Genomic DNA, 27,632 nt, shown 5'->3' with positions numbered 1-27,632 from the left:
TAGATAAAGAGGATGTGTGTGTGTAATTAACTGTTCATAACATACGCACATCTTGTGTGGATTGGTCTCACAGTTCATAGCCTGCGTGAGTGTTTGCATTTCTTACACCCAGTGTGTGGTCTAATGGTGAGGACTATGTACACTGCACGCGTTAATTACAGCAGTTTATTGGCCTGGTGTACATACATTGTGTTTGCTTTGCAATTACGCGTTGAGATCAAGAGACGAGCTGTATGTAAACGCGTTAGAAAGGTGTTAGACATGGTAGAAAGGAAGGGGTCCGAGATGAAAGGTCATAAATATAACATTTCACAACTCTGTTGTATCCTAAATGTTGCATCTCTCGTCTTGGAAAGTTCCTACACGGAAGCAGCTTCGAATATACAGCCTCTTTTTGGTTTATTTGGACATGTCACAGTCGCAGATATGGCCGTCTTTAGGACGTCATAGCCCGTTTGGTGATCGTCACTCCGAGTCTTATTCCAGGGCTGTAACAGTAGCCATATGGGATCCGTCTCTGACTGTCTACCCAAGTAGTCCCACCACAATCGACCATGCCATCTGGCGTCGAGGGGGCTGCCTCTGAGCTGATAAATGTGTGCAGGTGACTCCTTGACTTTAATTCAGAGCCATTATTCGCATTAGTGCCGCAGATCCGTGCAGGATTTAAATCCTATCAACCAAATGATATCGTGATGACTGGGATTGAGTTTGGGTGGGCGTAGCGGACCGGTACAGTGCGGTTAGAAACGTGTGCATTCGTAGAAATTTGCGTTTTTCTTTTTCTTTTTTACAACACAATGTCTTTTAGCTCTATACGCATTACATGACACTCATAAACCCACATCCGCTATTATCTGTAAATGAATGTCGACACGCTCACCTTCAGTTTTGTTTGAAATAAATCAGGTATCCAACATACTGCCATGATACAACAGCAGCTTATTGTGCCTTTACGCGCCATCTGAGTTGACTGATTGATGGCACATGGTCATGATGTTACGTGTTGATGTACTCATTCACACATATGATTTGGAAACTTGAGTTAGTTGACAAATGTGTTGTGCCCACAATGTGGGAAGCTGTCAATAGCTGACAAAACACTGTCACCACAAGGTCCTTAAAGTGTTCAGAAATATGACCATCTACTCCATCACAGCTGGGCAAATTCTTGAGGAGGATCGTGTGATACGATCCAAAGCTCCAGAACAGAATGGACCGTGTGGTGAGATTGAAAACCGCTGATGGTCAACTGCTGTTTCCAGGGTCAAAAATGAACTTTCGATATCGACATAAATTCAGTAGTTAGCATGGATCTCAGTAAACGTCCTCAAGCTACAGTCAAATGTAAATGTTGTTTTAATAATTATCATGAAAACGAAGGTATTCTTTTGTATGTATATATATATATATATTCTCGTATTTCTCTCAGCTCACTTTAGTGTGTGAAGGTGTGCACATGTTGCCTCATTGCTTTTCTTTTATAGGTTTTCATTCGTTATTCTATTTGTACTGTAGAGCCGGTTTCACGGATGGAATAGAAGGAACGTTACTAAGTTGTCTCTCTGTTGATGGGCGCTGTCCAGGGTGCTGGAGAAGTGGTGCCTGTTAAAGCTGTCAGGTTTCTCTGTACAAGTCATGGACTCATTAAAAGTCTGAGCACCGAAAACTATTTGTATATCCAAGTGTTTCTCTCTGTATTTCTCAGGTGATGGTATAGTGTAAAGCCTGTTCATCTGATTTGCAGTAAAGACAACAAAACTGCAGTAAAGCACATAAACTGGATCTATCAATGCTGATACTGAGAGTTTAAACCAGGAAGAAGGATTCAGATTATTTACAACTACTGTACAATTACTAATACTCCAATAGAAGTAGAAGCCCTGCGTTCAGTATTATCAGTAAAATGTACTAAATTAAATTATCCAATGTAAAAATACTCATAATGTAATAACAGTGTTTTACTATTAAATGTGATGTTTTGAGGTTAATATTCCTGCTGTATGGATCTGGATATTGCATTGTAGATCATTTTGACTGTACTTTATATACTGTTGGGTGGTTTAATGTACAGCATTGCACAATATTTAATGTAAGATCAGGATATGTTTAAGAACCACAATGATGATATTTGCCTCCTTCCTGATTTTTTTATTTCTTTGCATATTCGTCACACTTAAATGATTCAGATCATCAAACACATTTTAATATTAGACAAAGATAACCCGAGTAAATACAAAATGCTGTTTTTAAATGATGATTGATGAAAAAAGCTATCCAAACCTACCTGGCCCTATGTGAAGAAGTAATTGCCCCCTAAACCTAATAACTGGTTGTGCCACCCTTGGCGGCAACAACTGCAATCAAGCGTTTGCGATAACTGGCAATGAGTCTTTCACATCGCTGTGGAGGAAGTTTGGCCCACTCTTCTTTGCAGAATTGTTTTAATTCAGCCACATTGGATGGTTTTCGAGCAGAAACGACTCGTTTAAGGTCATGCCACAGCATCTCAATCGGATTTAAGTCCGGACTTTGACTAGGCCGCTCCAAAACCTTCATTTAGCTTTTTTTGAGCCATTCAGAGGTGGACTTGCTGGTGTGTGTTTCGGATCATTGTCCTGCTGCATAACCCAAGTGTGCCTGAGCTTGAGGTCACGAACTGATGGCCGGACATTCTCCTTCAGGATTTTCTGGTAGAGAGCAGAATTCATGGTTCCATCAATTATGGCAAGTCGTCCAGGTCCTGAAGCTGCAAAGCCCCAGACCATCACACTACCACCACCACGTTTGACTGTTGGTATGATGTTGTTTTTATGAAATGCTGTGTTAGTTTTACGCCGGATGTAACGGGACGCACACCTTCCAAAAAGTTCAACTTTTGTCTCGTTAGTCCACAGAATATTTGCCCAAAAGTCTTGGGGATCATCAAGATGATTTTTGGCAAATGTGAGACGAGCATTTGTGTTCTCTTTGCTCAGCTTTCGGCTTGGAACTCTCCCATGGATGCCATTTTTGCCCAGTCTCTTTCTTATTGTTGAATCATGAACACTGACCTGAGGCAAGTGAGGCCTGCAGTTCTTTAGATGTTGTGGGGTCTTTTATGACCTCCTGGATGAGTCGTCGATGCGCTCTCGGAGTAATTTTGGTAGGCGGGCCCCTCCTGGGAAGGTTCACTACTGTTCAATTCTCCATTTGTGGATAATGGCTCTCACCGTGGTTCGCTGGAGTCCCAAAGCCTTAGAAATGGCTTTGCAACCCTTTCCAGACGGCTACATGTCATTTACTTTGTTTCTCATCTGTTCTTGAACTTCTTTAGACCGTAGCATGATGTGTTGCTTTTTGAGATATTTTAGCCTACTTCACTTTGTCAGGCAGGTTCTAGTTCAGTGATTTCTTGTTTCAACGGGTCTGGCAGTAATCAGGCCTGGGTATGGCCAGTGAAATTGAACTCAGCTTTCCAAAAAAATTTGGTTAATCACAGTTCATTTATGATTTATCAAGGAGGGGGCAATTACTCTTTCACATAGGGCCAGGTAGGTTTGGATAGCTTTTTCCCCTTAATAAATGAAATCATCATTTAAAAATTGCATTTTGTATTTACTCGGGTTCTCTTTGTCTAATATTAAAATGTGTTTGATAATCTGAATCAGTTAAGTGTGACAAATATGCAAAAAAATAAAGAAGGGGGCAAATCATTTTTCACATCACTGTATATCTAAAAAGTCAACTTTTCATATAAGAAAAATAGCCCTGTGTTCAGCTCAACGCATTTCCCAGCTAATCCAAGAAAGGTTTTAATTATGTTGCGTATTTTTCTCAATACAAAGGAACACTTAGTCCTTCAGTTTATCAGCAGAATCCAAAATCACGAAATGTGTAGTTACATGGTTTTCATCGGACAGGAAGGGTATTTAAAACATGGCAATCTGAAAAGTAACTAAAGCAGTAAGATAAATGAAATGGAGAGAGGCCATAGGTGCCTCTGAGATGTAGTGGAGTATCTTTAGTCATCATAAGTATTAAATGGCATAACATGGAAATACTCATGTAGGCCCCTACATGCACCTCGACTTTGTAAACACAGTACTTGAGTAAATGTACTCGGTTACAGTCCAGCACCGCTCTAAAGATATGTCGCCCTGCCCAAATTTGTCCTCGTCCATCTACTAAACCAGTTCAGATTAGAAACAGCTCAGCCTCCTGCTACCTACTCAGCCGTGGTGAGGAGGCGGCCGCTTTAAGAGGAGCTGGCTCCGACGTCAGCGCCGTTTTTCAGACATGTGGGTCTGACGTCCAATAGCCTGACCGGGGCTTTAGTCAGCCCCTTTCCCACAGGACATCCCTCTGCCGAAGACCAGCGTAGACGGGGGTTAGCCACGGTTGCAAGATCATCACCAGATACAATTAGGGCCGAGATTTTCCTCCCTCGCGAACCTGCAGCATCAAGTCCATAATTTACTTCCAGCTAGAACCACCGTGCAGCAACCATGTCTGTAGCGGGGCTGAAGAAGCAATTCCACAAAGCCACTCAGGTAAGAGGCACGCGACGCCCTGAACGCCAGATCTCCTCACGTCGTCATGTTGGGAGAGTGTTATTGTTAAAAACAACAACAGTGGCGTGGCGTTTGGATAGTAGAGATTTGTCTCAATTGGAACAGCTCGCGTTGCACTCGTATTGCACACGGCTGCTGTAATCGTTCTCCATCTGTTACCTCTAAATCACTTACGCATTGCTTTCCCGGTGCTGAAATCCACGGAAAAGATGGTGCAGCGTTGCACCAGTGGAATAATTTATTAGGCGACTCGTGTTTTGCACTGCATTCGCCGTTGTAATTCACCGAGGTTATTTGATGCATACCGCCGAAGACATTCATTCATTCATTCATTCATTCGGGCCCTGTGTCTGTTTGGCCGTCTGTGAGGCAGGTGGCACGACGTTGTGATGATGATGATGATGATGATGATGATGAGTGATGTCGGGGATGTCAGCTCCTCTCTGTACCCTTCAGATGACATTCCGCACAGCAGAAAAGCACCAGAGCTGCAGCTCATGGCAGCCGCTCGCACTGATGCGCAAGTTGTTGCCCCAAACGCAGGGCGGTTTAAATCGGTGTTTCTTTCAGCCAACCACAGGGGGAACTCCGACGCGCACCATGTTATGCAATCGTTAAGTGCGCCTTGGCGGAAATCCGCTCAAATCAGCAGCGACACGCCACGACCTCGGCGCCCTCTAAACGCACTTGTCTTTTATTGCGGGACACAGTGCTGAATTAAATAAAGTTTTCCATTTCTGATGCTGAATCACGTGATATTTCTAGACGTATATAGGCCTAATGCATGAGACCATGTTCAAGGTTACTCACAGGCTTCCTCCATCCATCCCTTAGTTATTTTGGATTCTCAGTAACAACGGAGGCCGTCAGAGTCGTGGCCGCAGGTCACCACAGGTCACCTCTGGGATCTTGATGGTCCGAGACTGATCTGTCCCCGCAGCCTTTCACTAACTCCAGGGCTTTGAGTTGACGTTTATTTCCGGTGATAGCTGGGAGCGTTTGAGGAAGGTTTTTTCTAGTGGTGAGTCACAGTAACACTGAGAGTCAGCTTCAGGCCTCACACAGCAGGACACCCGGAGACTGGTTGAGTCACATACACACACACACACACACACACACACACAGGCTGCTTCATCCTGTCCTTGTTCTCCAGTTCACCCACTCTCCAAATTGGCCTTTAGTTTCAGCTCCCAGTTTGCTTCATTCCTCATCTTTATAATTCTCAATAGCGTATATCTTGAAGGTCGGCATCTGTAGATATTGAAACTCTATTAATTACATGTTGGACCTGAAGAACGGAGACCAATGCAGCAGTTTGTGAGAACAGGAGTTAATTTACACATTTAACAGCTGGGATCCAATATGGCGATACACTGGGGGTATGGTGTTGTATTTTTAGTTCATTTATGCCGCCATTAGTTATTTATATCTTTGCTAATGTCGTATTGACATTTGAGAGGCTTGTGATGATGATTAAAGCCAGACACAGGGATGTTGTTATTCTTGAAGAGCGGCACTTGCAGATCCAAATAAAATGGCATCTGAGAGTTTCATAATATTGAAGGATTCAATAAAAAGAACAATTGAAAAAGCGTGCGTTCCGCTGATAACGCACTTTTCGGTTTTAAAGCTCATTTGATCAGATTGGAAGCAGACAGCAGCTCACACGGGACGTTAGATGGCTGCAGCGATTGTGTTAATTCTGTCTGATGAGTGTATTGTCACCTATTAGAGCCCCGACTCTCCCTGCAGATGTTTCTTTACAGCCTGAAACGCTTGTGTGTGTGTGAGGCGAGTGTGCGTCAGAGCATTTATATCTGTAAACATGCATACAGTTATGTGGCTCCCAGTGTGCATGCATAAAGAGGCGTTGTTGAATGTGTAAATAAGCAGGAAATGTGCCTGAATTTGTATATTTATTTCAGTCTTCATTACAGTTTTACTCCCAATGCGTTTCAGGCAGCTCGAGGCTCAGAGTTAGCTGTCTCTGTGGTCTCCTGTCGTCTGTTCCTCAGCATTACACACACCCCCAACACACACACACACAGACACACAGAGTCATCGTCCCCCAGACTCCCAGTGGCAGAAGGCTCTCATCAACCCCTCTGTTTCCGTGCCATAACCCTGTAATCCAGGCCCAGACTCACCAAGGCAGCAACCCAGCAATCTGGCTACTTACACTCACATCCTGCAACCAGACCATAGCAGTGTTTCCACCCCAACACATGGGGAGGAGGTCAGAGGGATTAAGAGATGGGATCAGGGATCTAAAAAGAATCAGACAGGAGTTTGGCAGAATGGTTATCAGCATAAATGGAATAGTTTACATTTTTAGTAAATATGATTATTTGATTTTTTGCCGAGATTTAGATGAGAAGATCGATGCCGCTCGCATGTCTTTACAGTAAATATGAAGCTATACCACTAGCAACCTGTTATCTTAGCTTAGCATGAAGACTGGAAACGGGGGGAACAGCTAGCCTGGTTCTGTCCAAAGGTAGCAAAACCTGTTTCATGGGGTGGCTATGTGCTGGACTATGTCTTGGTTGGGACCAGTATCGTGGAGTCTCCGCTGGTTAAAACTGGGCCAAGCCGAGAAGTTGTCCAGCACTAAAAAGAAATTGTCATTTTTACATTGTGGATTCTGTATGGACTAAACAGGCAAGATATGACATGCTAATTTGTTAGCTTTAGAGATGCTATGAAATTGAAATAGAATACATAACAAACTAGGGGTGGGTGTTATGGAGAAATAATAATAATAGAACAGTCTGATGAGTTCAGAACATTTTATCGCTTTACTGTAATTTGTTTACATACAACTCACCTTTTAAAACCAGGAAAAGACAACACTTATGCCACATTACAATACCCAAAATCTAAGACGATATCTAGTCTCATATTACTCTCATATTACGATATTGATATGATATCAATGTATTACCTAGCCCTACAAAAAAAAAATAATTAAGGTTCTGTATCAAATATTCAGTCTTAATATTCAGTCACTCATCGATTTACCATTTCATTTGTCTCAAGCTATGGAAAGCAGAGTCATATGGACAGCAGAGGACAGGACATGTTAGGCCTAATATCTGTGATGACATAACATTTCAACATCAAATATTCAAATAAATAAGTGGAGCTGCGATAATGTTTTCTGGTTTATTTGTAGATTGGAGCAGATTGCACGTCCTTAAATGCTAAATTGACCTTATAGTGGCGCATTGCATCACTTAATTGCTAATTAGCTGCGTGGCTCTGTCTGACATTAAGGGTACAGCATCTGCTTTGTGAGAAATGGAAAATCCTCATTGTTGTGCATGGGGTCTTGCAGCATTTCTTCATTATAGACTTTACATTCATTTAGCAGACGCTGTTATCCAAAGCGACTTACAATTCAGATTCTATCACATTTCTAAACCTTAGGCACGGCTACGGGAGCAATTTTGGGGTTAAGTGCCTTGCTCAAGGACACATCGTCATGCGACTAGCGGAGCCGGGGATCGAACTGCCGATCCTCTGATTGAAGGATGGCCCTGCGCTCCACTTAGCCGCAGTCGCCTTTGTGCAGAGACAAACAGGCCCATAAAAGGCTGAATGCCATGGAGTGACATGTGTTTTATGAGATTAACACAAACACACACACTCATGCTCACACAACTTCAGCGTCACCTTCTTAAATACCTCACTGGGTAATGTATTATTTATTTAATGGTAAAAAAAAAAAAGTAATTTATTTCAACCAATCACAGTTTTCTCCGATGGAAGACATCTCTCTCTCTGTCACCCAAGGACATCCCGGCTCATAGTGGAGCATTAATCACGGGGGCCATTTTAAAGAGAATGGAAGCACGGGGCATGAAGGGGAAACCCCAGCAGGTCCACTACAAATTGGCTTTTCAAAAAATATTTATTTATTTATCCAGCTATACATTACGCTTTCCTACTGTGGATTGTGTTATAAATATACTTCTTCATACGCTGTAATAGATTTGAATACCTTGAGACTATTTGTACTTTAAAAATAACATCAGCCTGCTATAAAAAATGACACCTGATACTCTCCTCCTTATCGTTTTAAGCTAAAGACGTAATCTTTCAGTCTGGCATATTTCTATAGAGGTGGCGATTGCTGGCTTTTTGCGTCACAAGTCAACTTCACCTTAGAGTCAAATGAGTCATGCGCGGAGCAGATGCTACTTTCATGATGGCGCTGTTCCCACGGAGAGAGTCACGTATGCGTGCGAAAGTGCTAATGTGGGGAGGCTTTTGTTTCAGGGTTGTTATAGCCTCAACTAATGGAGGAAGAACGTAAACTGCATTGTGCGTCTGTTACAGTTCTGCTTGTTGTTACATTTCAATCAAACCCCAGTTCTTTTTATGTTTGTCTTACGGTTGCAGAGAGAATACTTTATCTCTGTACAGTGAGTGTGTGCTGCCGGCAGGAAGACAAAAATATGTTGATTAAATAGAAACTGCATGAGAGAGATCAAGAGGATGGCAAGAGAGCTAGAGAAAGTGTGCCAGAGTGAGAGGAGGGAAACAAAAAGAAGAGTCTTTGGGGGGGGGGGGGGGGGGGTGGTCTTGCAGCTTCTCCAGATGAAATGGCTGCTTTGCTTCTTTGTCAATGTCGGAAAGATTCCATCACGTTTCCTCACAGGTTTGGCAGCTTCCACATGCACGTCATGTTTAAATCCATTGAGTCTGAACCTCCATTATTCTTTCTTTTTTCTATCAGGTTGGTGAATTTGAGAGTTAGCTGAACACTACATCCTACAGCCTACATCCTTTACTACAGCCTTTTGTCTGTCGAAATCTGACCTTACTAGAGTCCCACTTTTAGACCCGGCTGCATCTTAAACACTGAGGAGTCCTTTGCTCTTAATCAGGTCCACATTAGTCCACTTAACAAAACTTACGATAAGATAAGATGCTATCTGTAAGTGATTATTGTGTGCTAAATATACCTTGAGTATATTTTAGCTATAATTTGATTCTATGTTCCTATTCTGCATACAGTCCATTAACTTTAACTTTAATAATCATAGTCATGAAATGAATGAATTGAATCGAATCGCGGTGATGAATTTAGGATGTCAGTACAACTGATTCAGTACGACATCAGTAACACCAGATTTGAGTCAACGCCATGTACAAATGTTCCAAATTTAGATACTTGGTGTTTAAAATTAGAAATGAAATACTCATGGAAATTTACTGGCAGCACAAATGAGAAATTAACATCTGCAGACTGGAAAGACGCATCCCATGGTGAACTCCAGGCAGCGATGTCATCCTTTATGTTTGAGAAATGAATTTCAACATGAGACTGCGAAAAATCTAAAAAACCTGGCCAAGACACCATTGCTGTACCGCTGTGGAAACAGCATGAAGTGTTATGTAATGTAGTGTTCTGTATGTAAACAAAATGATCAGTCAAGGCACAGTAGCTCCAGTACATAATGAATCTGTCTGGCTCCTTTTAGGTAAGAAACGGCGATCACATTTGGATGTCGTGTATTTCTTACAGCGGGTAACAGAGCAGTAATCCTTTATTTTGTAGTCAGCCCTTGTTCGACTGGAGGTTTCCCAGTGTGTGTGCTGAATACTAATGAGTACTACACGTCTTACTCTCATTGTATTGTGTGTAGCATTATGATTTGGCAATTGGAAACAGTCTTGTTTTAGTTTGTTGCTTAAAGGCAATTAATTAAGGAATTTCGTGGTCCATTTAAAGTGAATTCTTCATGTACGAGTGTAGATAGAGGTATTTCCGGCTTGACTTTCCTCAGAAATGGGTATGTGCACGCGCGCATGTGAGTGTGCATAGTTGTACATCCGTGTGTGCCCGTGGACAGCAATGGGGTCTTTGGATGTGACTGACGCCTGCAGGGCTTTAGGGCAGCAGATTGTGAGTGGGTGACTCATCCAGCCCGGATCCTCACTTGGGCCTACTGCAGTGCAGCGTAAAACAGATCCAGCTGGGAGATAACAGATGGATCGGGAGGGGCAAAGAGAGTGGAGCAAGGAAAGAGGGATAAGAGAAGAAAAGAAAGGGGAAAGAGAAGTAGATCGAAAGCGGCCTTGAGCAGTAATGGGGAGCGGCGGAGAGATAAAGGGAGAATTCCAGCCAAGAGATACTGAAGGCGAGAGCAGGAGGAAGGACTCGGCCAAGTCAAACAGGAGGAAGTGTGGAGGACGCTCGATCTGCAGGGATTTCGGGGATTTACCTTCTTGCAAGCTTTAGGAGAAACTACATTTTAGCAGTTGATATTGGTACTATGCCAGTTTATTTTTTCACTCATATTTCCCGGTAGGCTGCAACTAACAATTGCTTTCACCAAACATTGTGTCGATCATTTTTTCAACTAATTTATTTGTCTAAAGAAAATGAAAAATGCCAATCAAAATCCTCCAGAGCTCTTCGAATTAACGTTGTCAGTCCAAATTCCCAAAATTCACTTTACTTCAATCGAGAAGCTATATATGTTTGGCATTTTTCTTGGAAATTATTCAAATTTGTTCTGAATGAATTTTTTGTAGATCAAGGATTGAGAATCTTCGTGATGTTAATGAAGAATGGTAACCCATTCATCATGTTGGTGTCAAAGAGAGTAAAGTGCAAGTACCTCAGAGTTCAACAGGCAACTTAGTTAGTACTTAGTTTCCAGGTTATCGTTAATAAAAAGGCAAAGGTTTCAGGTTTGTGACACGATGCAAACTCCGGTACGTGAAAGTCGAACGCACTAAACACCCCTCCACCCCCCCGACCTCTACACCCTCACTTTGTGCCTCACTACGTACGTTGCAGTGGCACTGAATCTTGGCATTGGATGTAAATCCTGAGGTTTAGAATTGACCAACATGGGCGTGACTTTGAGGGATACTTGGCTGAGTATCAAGTGTGGATGCTGTGTGGTGTGTCATGTCTGTTATTTTCTCACGAGTCAGAGGACGGAGACTCATTGTTGAAATAATCACTTAAGAGCTGAATGCACTCGTCCCAACCGACCCAGCGCTTCCAGTTTTGGCCAAGTGTGGATCAGCAATGCAGCAAAAGTGATGCTGCACTGGATCCAGTCCAGCATTACAGTCCCCTGCAGCAATGTACCTACTTCTTTTAAGCGTGATTTATTTCCTTCCCTCACATTGCGTCTTTTTCTTTCAGTCTTGCTTGTTATTTGACTTCCAGCTTAAAAACAAGTTTTTACTCACCACAGTGGAGCCCTTACTATGTCTCCATCAGGACACTCTGCGGTCCTTTGCTTGCTAAGCAGGCATACATTTCTGTTACTCTGACATGTGCAAACAGTGTATATTTTTCTCAGATGGTGGATCCCAGCTTCTGAAGGCTGCTCCCTTCCCGAAGGTTTCAAATAGGGAAGTCTTTCACCAATCCTCAGCAGCAGTGACACTTTTTTGATAAGTGTGAATGTAAAATGTCACCCCTATCACCTCACCTCTCACAAAAGCTCTTGTTAATTACCTGCATACCTCATAAATCCTTTAGCGAGCTTTACAACAACATTTGCACATGCTCTAAGGGTTAAAAACTGGACTGTGGAGTTCTCAGCGTTCTGACGTCAGCTCTGTTCTGGAGGTTATTGACTGACGGACACCATTCCTATTCTTGGCTCGTCCTATGGTCAGATGCATGTTCAACAACAGCACTGGGGGGGTAAACACACTAGATGTCCTCATGTAGAGAAAATGTGAATGAACAATGTTTAGCCAGTTGAAAATCTGTGATTGACCGAAGATGTTCTGAGTGAAGGAAACATTGGTGTCCTCCAGATTCAGTCATTCTCGTTTTGACAGTGACGGTCGCTTTAGCGGTTTTGGTTTGTCTGTAGAAAGTGAGCTGTTGTTTGTCACTGAGCGTGGTTTCTCTCTCTTTCGCTCTTTTCCACTCCCTTATTTCTTATCCTCTCTCTCCCAACATCAGTATTCAGGCCATGGTTGATGTTTTATTCAGGACTGACATTTTATATATTCTGGCGCATCAACCACTGCAGGAGAGACGGCCGATGGCTTAGGGCTGGAAAAGGGTAATTCCTAGGACCTGTAATTAAGTGATGGGTAAAGGTTTGTCTTATCAGACATGACGAATGAGCCTTTGGTACTTTAGTGTTCTGCGTATTTCCCCTTAAAATTTGAAAGGTATTGACCATTTATATGGCTAAAGTTCAGTAGTATTACACAATATACTAATACCATTAGGTTTTTTGTTAAATGATTATTCCACAGTTAATGTGTCGCGAGAGAGTAAACCAATTTCATTTTTCATTTTATGTATTTAATCCTAATTTAATTTGGCGGTCTCATTGAGATTAGAGAGAGAAAGAGAGTCCTGAGAACAAGAAGCATTCACAGGATCACAATCGGCAAAACAGAAGGAACAAAACTAAACAAAAAACAGGAATTAAAACACGATTAATGCCTGGAAATGGCTTGGACAAGACTAAATTCAACACAAACACACACTTCTACTTCAGGGACATTCAGCTCACATATTTATCACAAAAATCTATAACCCAGAAATCCCATTCACCATGTTGATTATTTGCTTTTGTTGTAGCTGCCGAGGTGTTGTGGATATAATGAAGGGGCGATGCAACGTAATTTGCAGATATTGATCCCCAGAGACCTTGTGAAGGTATTGTCTGTGATGTGTGGTGCATTTATTCAGGGTTATACGTCATAGACCAGACACAGGTCATGAACCAAGTCACCCAAGCCAATCACGTTTTCATTCAAGACCTTTTCTTTTGGTTTCAATTCAACCATATAATGATATTTTAAAAATAACACAAGACGGGACAAAACCACTGTACAACCAATCTAGCTGCTCCGTGAGGCTGTCATGCACATTGCATTAAAAAAAATGGTTGGATAGAGAGAAGTTTAAGACCAGATGTTGTCAGAATAAAGGTCATGGGCAACATATATCAGGTTGGGAGAGGAGAAGTGTGTGGCAGTAATACATCTATTATTTGTGTGATGAAGGTGATTGATTGTAATTTTTTGAGTTTATGGTATTATATTTAGTGAGCAAAGATGTCAAAAATTAGCCTCTAAAGAAATAATGTAAATATTTTCAGCCATACTAGCGTCACAGCTCTGTGGATGCCAGTGTTGGTCGGTCCACCACTTTGGTCCAGACTGAAATATCCCGACAACTATCGGTGGGATTGCTGTGAAATTGACATTCGTGGTCCTCAGAGGATCAATCACAGTGTCTTTGGTGATCCTCTGACTTTTCTTTTAGCCCCATCATAAGGTTGTCGTTTATGGCTTTTTGCTGAAATATCACAATAACTGTTGGATCGACTGCAATAACATTTTATACGCATAACCATGGTGCCTGTTGACTCAGTCCTCATGACTTTGATGATCTCCTGACCTTTACTCTTATCGGCATTATGAGTTTGACATTGGTCAACGCCATCATCGGGTCAAAATTGGTCCAATACTTGTCAAATACCTGCAAAGATAATAACATTCCCATGTTTAGAGCTAATTACCTCATTTAGAATGCTAACATGCTAAACAAAGATGGTGAACATAGTAAACATTATACCAGCTTAATTTCAGCATGGTTACATTGTCATGAGCTGTAGACTCTCTGAACCTTTAGACAAAAACTATTTCTAATATCTATGGGACTGGTTGTCATTTCTGCGTAAACTTCATCAGCATTGTAATCAACGCAAAGGATCAGTGAGCACAGAGGACAGTTGAGGCTGTACTTTGATTCATAACCAACTTGTGGGACAAATACAAAGTTCACAAAAAACATAGATGATGGATTCATTTCGTGGCATTTATAAGATATTTCACTAAAAATAAAAATGTCCACCTGATGTAAGAAGGGTTCATCCTTTTGAGGACGATGTATGTCTGCACACAATTTCACAGAATAACCTATAACCTATCGTTAGCATTGCTAAAAATATGAAGAAGCAAAATAGAATGACAGCATGTGCTTCATATTGTAGATGATGCATTTATGTGAAGAGGACATGGTGTGCGGGGAACGCGTGGAACAGAAAGTAGGAAAGCGGGAGGAGACACGATACAGAGAGGGGATGAAGTGTAGCAGAGAGCAGGAATAGATGAGAGGAGGAAGTAATGGAGAAAGGAAGATGATGTTGGGAACAAAACAGAAGAGGAGGCTTTGCTGTCAGGCAGCTGCAGCATCATGCGCTCAGTCTAATGCCTAATTTGGCTCATGAGAGGACAGTAATGAGTGTGGGAGGAAACAGAACGTGCTGTATTGTATTAACATGTTTGCTAAAGCGAGTGTCCAGCAGGTTTTGGGGGGAAAGAGTGTATCTTGTTGTGCTTGTATGCTTCCCTTTGTAAAGAAAAAAGCCATGTTAGTTGATGTAGCCATGGACATAGTTAACTCGCCAAACCCTGTGTGCACACACACAGCGTCCTCCCACCAACTGCAGAGCTGAGACTGAATGGCTTGACAGGGATTATACTGAGATTAATCAGAGCGCAGTGACTTTGCATCCTGTATTGGAGCTGTGTGTGTGTGTGTGAGTCCGAATCAGAGCGCTTCAGCAGTAATCTGTGAAACGTGGTGCATGTGCCGGACCAGGCCGCCAAATGCACCATGTGCCGGGGTCAGAGATTCACGAATCCTCGTTGCTGTTTTAAAAAAATATATTTTTAGTTGATTTCCTCTCGGGATTTTAGTGCTGATTTCACATTATAAGTCACCACTTCCCCTTACTTTATGTTGCTTTACACTGAAAAACACGTAAGAATGTTTAAGGATTATCATGTGACGAGGCAGGTACGGCATATAGCTTCAACATCAAGTCTTATCGCACGATAAATAATTATCACTAAACTCGTACAGGTATGTGTTATTGCTTTAATGTTTTTGTTTACCGTGCTGTTGAGTCATGAATAATTGAATCACGCTGGGGCTTTGTGTAAACAAGCCTCTTCATCATCTTCCAGACTTCGGTAAGCAAAGTCATTTTTCTGCCGTTCAGACTCAATGTGACAAATACCGCCCACAGACTGAGCTGTGGATTAGACACCTTGAATTAAATGCAAATGAAAACTATATTTTTTATTTGATTGTCTCCAGTATGCATGCATGTAGGTGTGTGTGTTTGCACAGCCATGTAAGCAGCTGTTTGCAGTGTATATTCATTCGTTTGAAAAGATAATTGGTACGTTTTGCATGGGACTAAAGTAAAGGAAGTATGACAATCCTGGGAGAAAATGAGTCTTAATATAAATGATATTGATTATATTTGTGTTGTTTTTTTCTCCTGCATTAAACACATCTAAATAATATAAAATGCGTACAATATGTGTAGTGATTTTCTTTACGGCTACAAAAGGATGTTCTAACAAACTATTTGAATATTCTATATATAATTTGGATTTTACCTTCAAGTTCACTTATTTAGAACTCATAACCAGTATAAAAACACTCAGAATAATTCATAGTAGACCATAATGTTGCAGATATATTATTGATACATTTGTCAACTTCTCCTGTGAGCACCCATAAGTGGAGGTTGGTGTTTAAACAGATAATATATGATGATAGTAAAACACAGTTGTAATGATGTAAAGTATTTCTCCAAAGGATCAGTTATGATTGTTAGTGCACGTTAATAAATACTGTTTGCGTGAAATGTTCTACCTTTTTTTCTTAGTCCCTTAAACTATCTCATGAAGTTGATGTTTGTGTCCCACCACTGAGATGAGAGCAACCATTTTTTGTACTGAGTTTGCATTTTTCCAGTTTGCAAAATGTAAGGCGCCGCTGATGGTTTTGGGGAGAGTTCATCACAGCGGAGCTTTCAATATGAATTACATTCAAGCACCCAAAACACAAGCATGTAAAAAAGCACACACAGCGTGTCTGGGCTTGAATCCATAAATTATTGATCCTCAACCTATTTTCTGAGCGTGGGCACAAACACAGACGTACTTCTTTTTATATATTTCATTTTCTGAAGCACTGCTGACCCGCTACACTCAGTTGCCAGTTTTAAGTACACCTAAAACTAATACAGTTACACCTTCAATGAATCCTATACGCATGAAGGTTTTAATGTTCAGTTTGTGTTGAAACTGTGTTATAGAGGTGGGGAGTCAACTGTGTGGTCATTTAGAGACTATAATTTTTGTGCTGTTTAATTGTATTGCGTTATACTGACAGGAGTTTCTATTATTTATGCCAGTGCGGGTAGGCTGGAAACACAAACACCCCTCGCCAACATGCTGTAAACAACAACGCTAATGCACTGATGTAGAGGCAGTAATATACAAGGTCACAATGTACGCCATGTATCGATCCCTCAAAGATAATCTGTTGAAACATTATCTGGACTTTATTTTTGAATTATTTTTTCACTGCTGACTTTTTTGGGGGTTCAACTAACAATACTTCTAACTCTGGATTAACTTGCTGATTCTTTCCACATTTAACGTTTTTGTTTATAAAATGCGGACAAGATTACATCTTTAAATTGCTTATTATGTCTGACCAAGAATCCAAAACCTAAAGAGGTGAGGTTTATTATAGTACAAAAGCTTCAAATCAGCACTTTTAAGAAAATGTTTGTCTTTTTTTACTTGGATAAATTACAATAGTCAAAATAGTTATTCCTTAATTTTCTGTCAGTAGACAAATCAATAAGTCAACTAATTGTTTCAGTTCTTAATGTATTATTTATAATCATATTTGTGTTGAAAAACATTTTCTCTCATATGAATTTAACGGTTCTGCAGTAACCATCAGTATATTCTGGGTGTCATTTTATTTCTGGTCCTCTCCTGACGTGATCTTCTGTATGGAGTGGAAATCTAATCAAATCAGGCCACTGTTGAAAAGCAGGTAGTCAATATCAAATACAGAGAATGTTGGTCTGCTGAGGCTTTTCAATTCTCTTTTAATGAGTCATGCCGGCCTCTGGATGTATTAATATTATTGTTTATTTTGGGAGGAATTGTGTGCAGCGTGATTGAAAGTCTGTGATCGTGTATGGAGGGCACAACATCTGTTTGATCTGTTTTTGTTCCTTTTTTATTGATTTTCGTGGGAAAGCACGACTGCTTTGAAAGACATTTATCTTCATCAACAACGATAATGAATCTTCTTTCCGGCTAGGCAGCATTTGCTCCAGTCCGGTCTGGTGTTGTATGAGAAGCTCTTGTGAAACGATGTGTTGAGTTCAGGGAGCCGAGTGGAGTGTTGGTGTCTCCTGCGCTCTCACAGACCACAGGAACAATCCGTGTACGTTCCTGTGAAATATTGTTTTCCCCTAATGGTGCAAACACAGTTTCTAAACAGCCTGACTCTATCTTCTTCATCTTATTTGTTCTGTTGCTGTACTTTGCTCCATATCTCTTACCTATCATCATCTCTCTTTTCTAATGTGTTATTTATATTTATCATTTTTATATCACATAACACATGATGAACCAGCTTTAATGTTTGCTTTATTGCACTTGAATACAACAAAGGTAAATGATACAAAAGTGCATTTAATTATAAAATGGATCTATTTTTTGAATTATGTTAGATTATGATATTTTGTACTTTATACTGAGCTAATATGCAATATAAAATGTACAGATACACAAAAGGACACAGACGTTTGATGCAGATACAGAATGTAATTACACCTAATGTCTAAACTGTGTCACCTAAAATCTACCTTCTTGAATTGACATACTACACAATGAGGCTGCTTCTAATGATTATTTTCATTATCAATAAATCCGCCGCAGTGAGTGTTTGTTTTATGAAATATCAGAAAATACAACTTTGCAAACACATCAGGCCAAGAAAAGCATTTATGAAGCTGCAACAAGGATATTTCACTTTTGCTGGTTGGTCAACTAATTTACTTATGGTTTTAGCTCTACTATAAATATACAAATACAAATTTGATTTATCAGTTATTAAAGCTAAAAACTATTCCATTTTCTTTGAACATTTTTGCTGTCCACACATTTTCTGTCTTCTCTTTGTCTCACACACTTTACTTCCTTTCTCTTTTTACGCGTATGCAAATGCCTTAAATAGTTGTTTCCAGAGGGCGGATGATCTCATGCTAATGAAGGTAATGAGATGTGGTTCGGACCTCCAGAAAAAGTTAGTAGGTGGGCCCTGAGTCAAGATTATTTTAATCATGTGGCTCATTGCTGTGTTGGCTCTTTAATTAGATATTAAAATGGAGCTAATGAGGACTTTAATTCTATCCCTCAATGTGGATCTCAAGCCTGGTCTCCTAAAAATGATTTGGCATACAACAAAACTGCATTTTGAATTACAGTTCGAGCAAAGCTTATGCTACGTTTACGATGAGTCGGCGACAGGAAGCCGGGGTGGTGGAAGGGTCAAAAGAACTCTGGGCTTTTGCTGTTAGTGCCCCGCGTGAACCAAGTACTTTTGTTGCCCGAACATAACCAAGTCTCAATTATCTGTTCAGTCCAAAGAAAAAACGTTTCCCTCAAAGCGTAATTGAGATTGCAGTTCAGTTGTATGGAAACATCATTTAGGAGGAGACAGGGTTGGGATTTCAGTGAGCTTCACTTGTTTTTGTTGGGCTCTGTGGGAGGATGGGTTTTGACATTGACTGATGGAGTGAAGCTACGCTTTTGCAAAGTTTTTAATATCGGCACATACGGAGCCTTGCCGTCACTGTTCAGTGTGACTGCATGTGTGTGAAAGAGACGGAGCATTTTGTGCGAAAGGTCGAGCAGCTCATGAGGAAGACAAAGCAGCAAGGGGCTTCCTGCTAGGAGACACATGGCAGCAGCGTTCCTGAACCTCCCTCACTGTTCCCTCAGAGACCGAAATTATAGAAAACTAACGCCATGACTTCCCACAACTAGTCGAGGAAGCAGCAGATTTATAAAATGGCTGCTGCGTCCGCTAAAAACTATTATATCTTCTTTTCACGGATACCCCGTGTATGAAAGCCTTTATGTAGAGCGAGCTGAATCCCACTGGGTCACTTATGATGAAGATCAATGTGTTTTATGTAAAAGAGGTCACCTGCTCTCTAAAATCTCTAGAAATATTATTGCTCAGATTGGCTATCATTCAAAATGGACAGAGCAATATGAGGAGCACTTTGATATAAAATCAATAAAAAGGTCACTAATAAAAGCTTAAAGCTGGTTCAGTGTTTTATGAACTGACGGTACAGAACTTCAACCCGACAGGCGGCTAGACCATAATCTTAAATATAATTGATGTGGTCATGACACATCTGTGGATTATAGATACACACACACACACACACAGCAGCCTGAGCTTTAATATCTATCATCAATACACATTTTCAGCATTCATGATCCTAGACAACCCCGTCATTACAGCCACGCAGACTTATCTTGTGACACTGATGGGTAAACATTAAAATGATATTACTATGAACTTGCTCTATGAATATAATATGTTTCCCTTTTCAGCTAAGTGTTGGGAAAAGTGGAGTCCTCTTAACGGCTTCAAAGCTCTGTCATTATTTCTTGGGAGAGACACTTTGTGTTTGAAATGGAAATTGCAGAGTGGCAATCGAGTACGGAGAACGAGAGAAGTGTGTTGTTTATGTTGCCGTCTGTGCTTCTACGGTGTGTTTGTCCAGGAGTGTGTTTGAGTGATGGTGAGTCACTCGATGGGAGGATAAAATATCATTTATAAATCATTGTTTCAGGATCATACTCCTCTCTCTGTCTGCTAGTGATGGATGGAATTGAGAGACATTGATTTTTTTTTTTTTATATTTATGCTAATAGCTGATATTTTGTGCAAATAGTAATTATCTTATAATGGTCTCATTGTGATGCCAGAACATGTCAAGTACTCTGTTCCTCCTCTAGGCTGTCTCCAGTGAAAAGCCTCTCACGCTGCTTTCTTATTTTAAGGAACATTCACGAAGCAAAAATGCTCTTTTTTTCTCTTGTCTTGGCCCGTTTGCAACTGAATATTGTTTCTTTCTGGATTATTATTTCTTGCGCTTATTGTTCTATTCTGGTTTCAGACTCCCCTGTTGACGGCTGTTTGATGCAGTTGGTGAAACCAATCAGAGCTTAGAAGGCCTGATTGGAGCGTCAGCTTCCTACATTGCCAGTTAGCTACCTGGCTACACCTTTGAAGTATACTGATAAGCATGGACAAGATTGACACAACTGTACAACTTTGGGTAAAATAATTTACAGAAATAAAAACTCTTAAATCGGCTCATATGGTCAATGTAAAAGTAATTAAATCAATTTGGTCTGATTATCAGGCTATGATTATTCAGTCTGAATGTTTATGGAGAGAAAAGGACAAAGTATGAACAAAATGAGGAACAAAGGTAGTGGGTGTTTTAAAAGAGAGTTGAACACATTGAGTCTTTCACACCTTCTCGTGGATCCTGGGCAGAACTATAGGTGGTCTGGCAGAGGAACCGAGAGTACCGAGTGTGATTGTGCAGAAAATACTAAGCACTAGCAAAGTACAGTTTATTATAGAAGCAATCTTAGAACAACTGCAAAGGTTAGCACAATGGATGAAGGATTATTTTCTTTACTTACAGTTCTATTAAATAGTACACTCCTGTGTTACGCTATTCATCTTCAGAAACTGCACAGATCTGTTTTGCTGTCTTGCCATGAATTGTAAAAACAGGAAAAATGCTAAAAAATAAAACCTGAAAACAAATAATTGTCTTAACGAGACTGTGCAGTAAATAGATTCAGATGTATGAACAATCAATCCAACAGCTCGACATATCGCAGCCATCATTCATGTCGTGTGTGTCATTATTTATCCTCCCAGCTTTGTCTCACCACCATCATCACGTATCCCAATGCACACAATCTCTGGCACGCTTTCCTCTCTCACACACACACACACACAGTGCCAGCTGGTTCCCCTTCCCCTTCCTCCCCCCGTTCACCGAAATGTTCATGGATGGATTTGAGTGTGCACACATCTCCCTAGCTACAGACTCATCCCTGCTGCTGTTACATAAGAGCCATGCAAAGACTTACAAATCAGATTATAATAGCCACACACTCTGAGAGCATAGAGGTCAGCGAAGCAACATGGAGAGCCAGTGGACGGATGCTGGCGTGGGTCTGAACAGAGGAAACGCTGGCACCCTGTCCTGTGTGGGTCCAGTCAGTCGGTACTCGATGCCCATTTGTCCTGCAGGTATTGAATTGTCTGTCACCGCTTGTTCCTCTGTTGTTTTGTGCGACATTACAACCAGGTGGAGCGTTGACTTTTGTCCCCTGTAATGCCGCCCCAGGCCTTGTTGCTCTGTGGAATAACTATCACTCTGAAACAGCTGTAAGTCGGTGCAGGAACCAGCCACCACCACATTGGCTTTAAGAATAACAAATGGATTTTCCTTGATTCCACGAGAGCACAGGTCTATTCTCAGGACAGTCGGTACAATTATTAGGTTGCTTCTAAATCAAGTATGAACATCCATCCACAGTTTGGTCCCTCTGGTGCTATAGTATGTCTAGGTTTAACGGTGGCAGTGTGTAGTCCGACATACTGTCGAGTCACAGCCCAGCAGTGAATATACTTCGTGCAGTGTTGCATGACAATGAGAACAGCGAGGCCTTGAGGGTGTTTGGAGGTGAGAATAGACGAAAAGGGAGTGTGGAACGACGGGAGGAAAAACAAGACGTGCAATCTGGAAAAAAAGAGACAAGACAAAGATCTAATGGGCTTTTGTACGCAATGGTTTTTGACTTTGGCAGTTTATTGTTATAATCCCAACTGACCCAAGCCTTCCTGTTTCTCTACCTCTGTCCTCATTAATCACCATTTAAGTCCCACAAAAAACGGAAGTGAAAATAGAGAGTTTGAAGGTGAGAAGTAGGTGAAAAATAAACCATTTGAACCTGAGGAAGAAACGAGTTGGGAGATACTTTCACAGGAGTAAAAGCATGTAGGTGGAGAAAGAGGGGGTTTTAAGGCTGTCTGGAAGAGTCACATCCTCCCGTTATTGTCCAGCAGCAGAGGCTGCCCTTCTAATAGCCTCACTAATCACTCTTGTCATTTTTAATCCACCCTGGGCGTATTTAAAGCAACGGCCTTCGTGTGCCTGGCCTGGGATTAGACTAGCGAGCAGGAGAGGAGGGAGGAGGAAGCGTGGGAGGCAGGGGGGGAGGAGAGCAGCAGCAGCGGCGGCAGCAGCACACTCCATGTGCGCCTCACATTGGGCTCCATGTGACTGATGCTAATGCTAACAGTACAGTTGTGAATGCTAAAAATAGAGGCTAGCACAAGGCTGTTGTGTTTTAGGTGCACAGCAGTAAAGACATTATTGAAAAAACAAAGCTCAGGAAAATCATAATGTTCTGCAAGAACACTTTTCTGGTCGTATTCAAAGTCAAATCTATTTTATTTATATATATCGCCAATCAAAAATTTGCCTCAAGGGGCTTCACAAACGACATCCTCTATCCTTAGAGCCTCGACTCGGATGACGAACATCTCCCAGGCTTTGATCTTGTCCTTCATCCCTCTCCCTGCAGCAGGCTGCCAATCTGCCGCAGCTCGTTGTGGAGCGGGTGAGAAGGGTTATGGCTGCTTTGATTTTGTCCCTCGTCGTCCTCTCCACCACTGCCTCCACACTGTCCAATTCCAACCTGACCCCATGTAGCTTTTTGAGACTGTTGACCGCCAAGTATTGATGCCACCTTCCTTCAAAGCAGGAGTATTCCTTTCAAAGTCTTCACTACATGTATTATATGTGTCTGGACTGAATGGACGTAAACTGCAACTTCACTGGTTGGCAGAGACGTACTGTACAAACGCGAGGCAGTCAGTCTAGTTTTCATCCTGTCTTGACATACAGTATCGGCTATATTTTCCTTTTACTCTTAATAAAGTAAAAAGAAAATACATTTAAAAAGAAAAGGCAACACAATGAGGAAACAAGGAGGGGAATACATCCAAAGGTGCACAGTTTGTTCATACATTCTTTATTTATATCAAGTAAAGCAAACTAAATGTATTATGTTACGGCTACATACAGTACATGACCATGTATAATGTCTGTACACAACACCAGGGTGGAATTTAGAGTATTGATCACACTGTGTTCTGCTGTGAGACGCGTAATCTAATCCTGGACTTCTGTTTAAGAACAACAGCAGACGCTTTAGGTGTCACAGTCTCTGGTCGGTTTCCTCCTCAGCCATTTTAATAGCATTAGCTCAGGGTGTCTTACACAGGTGTAACACCCTGCTGTTTAACCTCTCCTGTTGTGTTTCAATTAATCTGTGTGAGCAGTTCGCTTTATGGAAAAGAAAATACCGTTGGCCTGCTGATTTCGTATAACACGGTGGGATTCGGTAACTGCTAATGGTTTGTTATGTTGGGGACAGAATGATTAATGACAACATCTATCAGTGTTGGCTGAAAAGACACAAAAGAACAGTTTCTCCTTTTATGGAAGATTTTGGGCAATACATTTTTTTCGCTTTCTTGCCGAGAGTTATGAGAAGATTTTATACCACTCTAGAGTTCTATCAATACTCTCATCTAGCTCTCCGCAAGGAAGTGAATAAGTGTGTTTCTCCAATTTCTTTTTAAAATTACATATTTTTATATTTATGTGAAATATAGGCATTAATCCTATCAGTTTGTACATCAAACTCCCTTATTTAGCTCTCATCTCACTCTTCTTGTTAAATATATATATTAAATTTGAATTCCATTTTAATATAAACACATGAGTCTGCCAAAGATCAATTGTGTCGTAGTATTTAGTTTTACAAACTCTTGAAAAACATTTGTAATGTTCTTGTCCCAGCTGTACAGATGATGTACTTTTGACCTCTGCCCTTCGGATAATGTGGTGTCTGTTGAACAACACATCATTTCATTGTTCAGTCTTTGTTGCCCTCATGAGAAATGTTCAGCATGGCAAGACACGACAGTCTCATCCATCTAGTAAATAACAAAAAAAGGAAAATAAAAGTAATGCAAGTTAGAAAAAGTAACACACTTGCAGTTAAACATCCATTTAACAAAAAATAAACAAGTTAAAGGAGAAGACGATACGACAACTTGTCCTGTTAGTTGAGGAATTTGATGTAGATCATGACTTTGTTGGGGTTGTGAGTAGAGAATCTCTGTCAGCAGTAAATGCACTTGAAGTTGACCTGTTACATCAAGCTGGTTTCCTCTCACCTTGTTTTATCACCTCAGCCTCTAAATGCTGATGTACCTTTTAAAGATCCCCTGTGAGAGCATGTCAGGACACTCTGCTGTCTGACCCGGGTGATGATGCAAGAGATTTTGCGACAAACAGCCAGGGGAGGATGCCCAGCAGCCTCTGGCCAAATCTCTGGGCTATTTTCTTCTCCGCATTTAATCTGGTTTGGTTTACGTGGATGCCAGTTGGAGAAAAAAAAATGGAGCGTGAGGAGAGTCGTCTTGTTCTACGTGCTGCATTCAGCTGTTCTCACTCTCACCGGCCGCGGTTGCAACACTGGTTTTGTTTTTCATCTTGTGAGAATCTTTGTGTGTCATCATGGCAAAATGTTGTCCTGGAGACACCTACTCGCCCAAATGTTTATGATAATATTTGATTACATTTGAAATTGATCTACCGGTGTGTGTGTGTGTGTGTGTGTGTGTGTGTGTGTGTGTGTGTGTATAAATGGTGTATATTATATATTTCTGAACCAGTGAGGACTTTGTTTATGTCCCTTTGGCTTCCTTCATTAGTGTTGAAGTTCCCCTCCAGTCAAACATGTGTTTAGCTTGTTGTCGCTTCTCTTGGATGGCTGATCTTCATGGTGCAGAATGATGTGGAAGGTTTGACACTAGAAGGCTGTTTTTACACTCATTTGCTGAAGGAGGAAAGTTTCTTCTACTCACTTTAAATCTGAGTTTAACATGTGGGCGAATTTGTATGATAGTGAGTGGCAATTTAATTTGCAGCTTACATAAGTGTGATATTAAAACTTAAAACCTCCAGTGCACATACAATGAGAATGGACTCTTCAGTGAAGTAGGAGACATCTTGTGTCGAACATTTTAAACTTTGGAATGAACAATATTGTTGAAGAATATATGTTCATATATTCTGGAATTTTCTGTGAGGAAGAATAATTTTCATCAAGGTATTTGATACCTTTTTGTGAAGAAAAATATATATATTTTGGGCACAAATTATTGATCAAAGCAGAGAATATTTTATACGTCTTCAAATATGTCTAAGGGGTCTTTGAATTAAATCATGTTAGAATACAATTGCTGCAACGTATTTGGAATAACACAGCCCTCGTCCTGCAGTGAAACCTTATCCCTGCATTGCCTCTTTGTCTGGAAGCATCACAAATCAGCTGCATGTGCATTTACTCGCATCTATCGGCACCGTGCATGACATCCTTTACTACTACGAGTGCTTTGCATATGACATAGCAGCCTGTGACGTACCCGGTTACGTATCATCTGTGCCGCTGCTGTTATTTCCCAGCAGCCAACTGCGCATTTTACTAATCTCTCTACGGTTCACTTCACACTGCCTCTATACTGCTGCGCAGTTCACCTTGTTGTGTCCTTCCCCCTGCAGGGAGAAAGCGGAGTGGGAGGGCCAAGAGATAGTGACGGGTGGAGAAAGGATGAGGTTGCTTGTGGAATGAGGGACAGATAATAGGGACAAAAACAGATCAGTTGTGTCATGGTGCTGCTTCCCCGGGAGGAATCAGATTGCTGGTTTCTTGGGCGTTAGGCGAGATTAGTGGCTTGGTTTACGTTCACCTACTGTGTGGGAACTCACTGCGAGTAAAAGGATCAATCCTTAGTCCCGTGGTTATTGCCTGTGACATGCTATATAGTCCTTTAGTGCCTCTGAGTGTGTGCATGTTCGTCCTGTCATGCATTCCCCATCACTGTACTAAAATGCTGTCTCCTCAGCTTGCAGCCATGAAAGCAGAACACTGGTTCCGTCTTTGCTCTCCACTTTGCAAGTGTCTGGGGGTTGAACATGCGTTGACGACAGCCACGGGCAGCGGGGCTGTCGTCTGTTCCATTTACTCCAAACAGCCACCAACAGCTCCTTTTTTTATTTTTTTTTCAGTTGCTCTTCCCCAGCCAAGCTACACGCATGTCCCTACAGGCACCGCTTGACTGAGTTGTTTTTCATCCATTTAGCTTCCGAAATAAGTGACTTCCTCTGACTCTGTAACCCTCGACTCTCTCTATCTCTGAGCCAAATCAATCTGAGATGTGGGGGACACACAGACTCATACACAAAAATTAAGTGCAGCTGAATTTAAAGCTTTGCATAGAGGTGGGTCTTTCTGCTTCACTCGTACTGTTTATTCATCAGTATTGATCCTCAGACGTTCTACTGGTCCTCTTCCACGTACCACTTACTTGCATATTTCTTAATACCTGCACTTTCTGATGAATGTAAGTGTTCATGGTGCATTTAAGTGTTTCCATGCTCAAACAAGCTGTTGAAGAGGAAGAAATGTATGAAATGGAGGTATATTGTTTCATAATTTGTACAATAGTTGATGTGATTATTCCATTAGTTTATAAGCTGATTGACAGGTCATCAATTTGTTGCATTTATTTGTTATTAATCTGATCAAGAGCGTTTTGTTTACAATTTTAATATTTCATAGACCCAGTGGACTCCTCGATTAACTGCAAAAAAAAAGCCAGATTAATTGACAACATAATGATTGTCAGTCATAGACCTAACGTGCATACTACAGTATGCAGGCTTCTGATTTGCTGAGTACCTTATATTTCCAGTTAAAGCAAAAAATAAATTGATAAATATAAGCTCACAAAACTAAGTAAACCCTCTCACATTTAAAAAACCCTGCGTAAAGGCCTCCTGGGTCAGAATATTAGACTAATTCTGTCTGTGCAGACGGAATATTTGGTAATATCCTCCAACAGCACCTAATGGTGACTGTGTCATCAGGCACAGCCGTGACTCACTGCTACATATGAGAAAAAAAGATTAGAGCTTCCCAAAACAATCCTCCTTTTGATGGAATCCTTCTCTTTGTCGACACATGTATCTCAGCTCAGATGATTCATTA

At 41.1% G+C, this 27,632-nt stretch overlaps 1 protein-coding gene across 1 annotated transcript in view; it reads left to right on the top strand.

The window, feature by feature from the left end:
- Positions 1-4,487: 4,487 nt before the first annotated feature.
- sh3gl2a (SH3 domain containing GRB2 like 2a, endophilin A1) overlaps positions 4,488-27,632 on the top strand; it is a gene marked incomplete at both ends in the record, with an annotated part of 32,557 nt that continues 9,412 nt past the window's right edge. Inside the window, one exon of the mRNA XM_079159236.1 lies at positions 4,488-4,532. Within this exon, the coding sequence (XP_079015362.1) occupies positions 4,488-4,532 (45 nt within the window). The remainder of the gene's footprint in view (positions 4,533-27,632) is intronic.

Source organism: Pholis gunnellus (genome assembly GCF_910591455.1).
Source record: "Pholis gunnellus genome assembly, chromosome: 5".
Taxonomy (NCBI): domain Eukaryota; kingdom Metazoa; phylum Chordata; class Actinopteri; order Perciformes; family Pholidae; genus Pholis; species Pholis gunnellus.
Note: the sequence above shows the minus strand (reverse complement) of the source record. Positions and strands in the feature narration are given on the sequence as shown.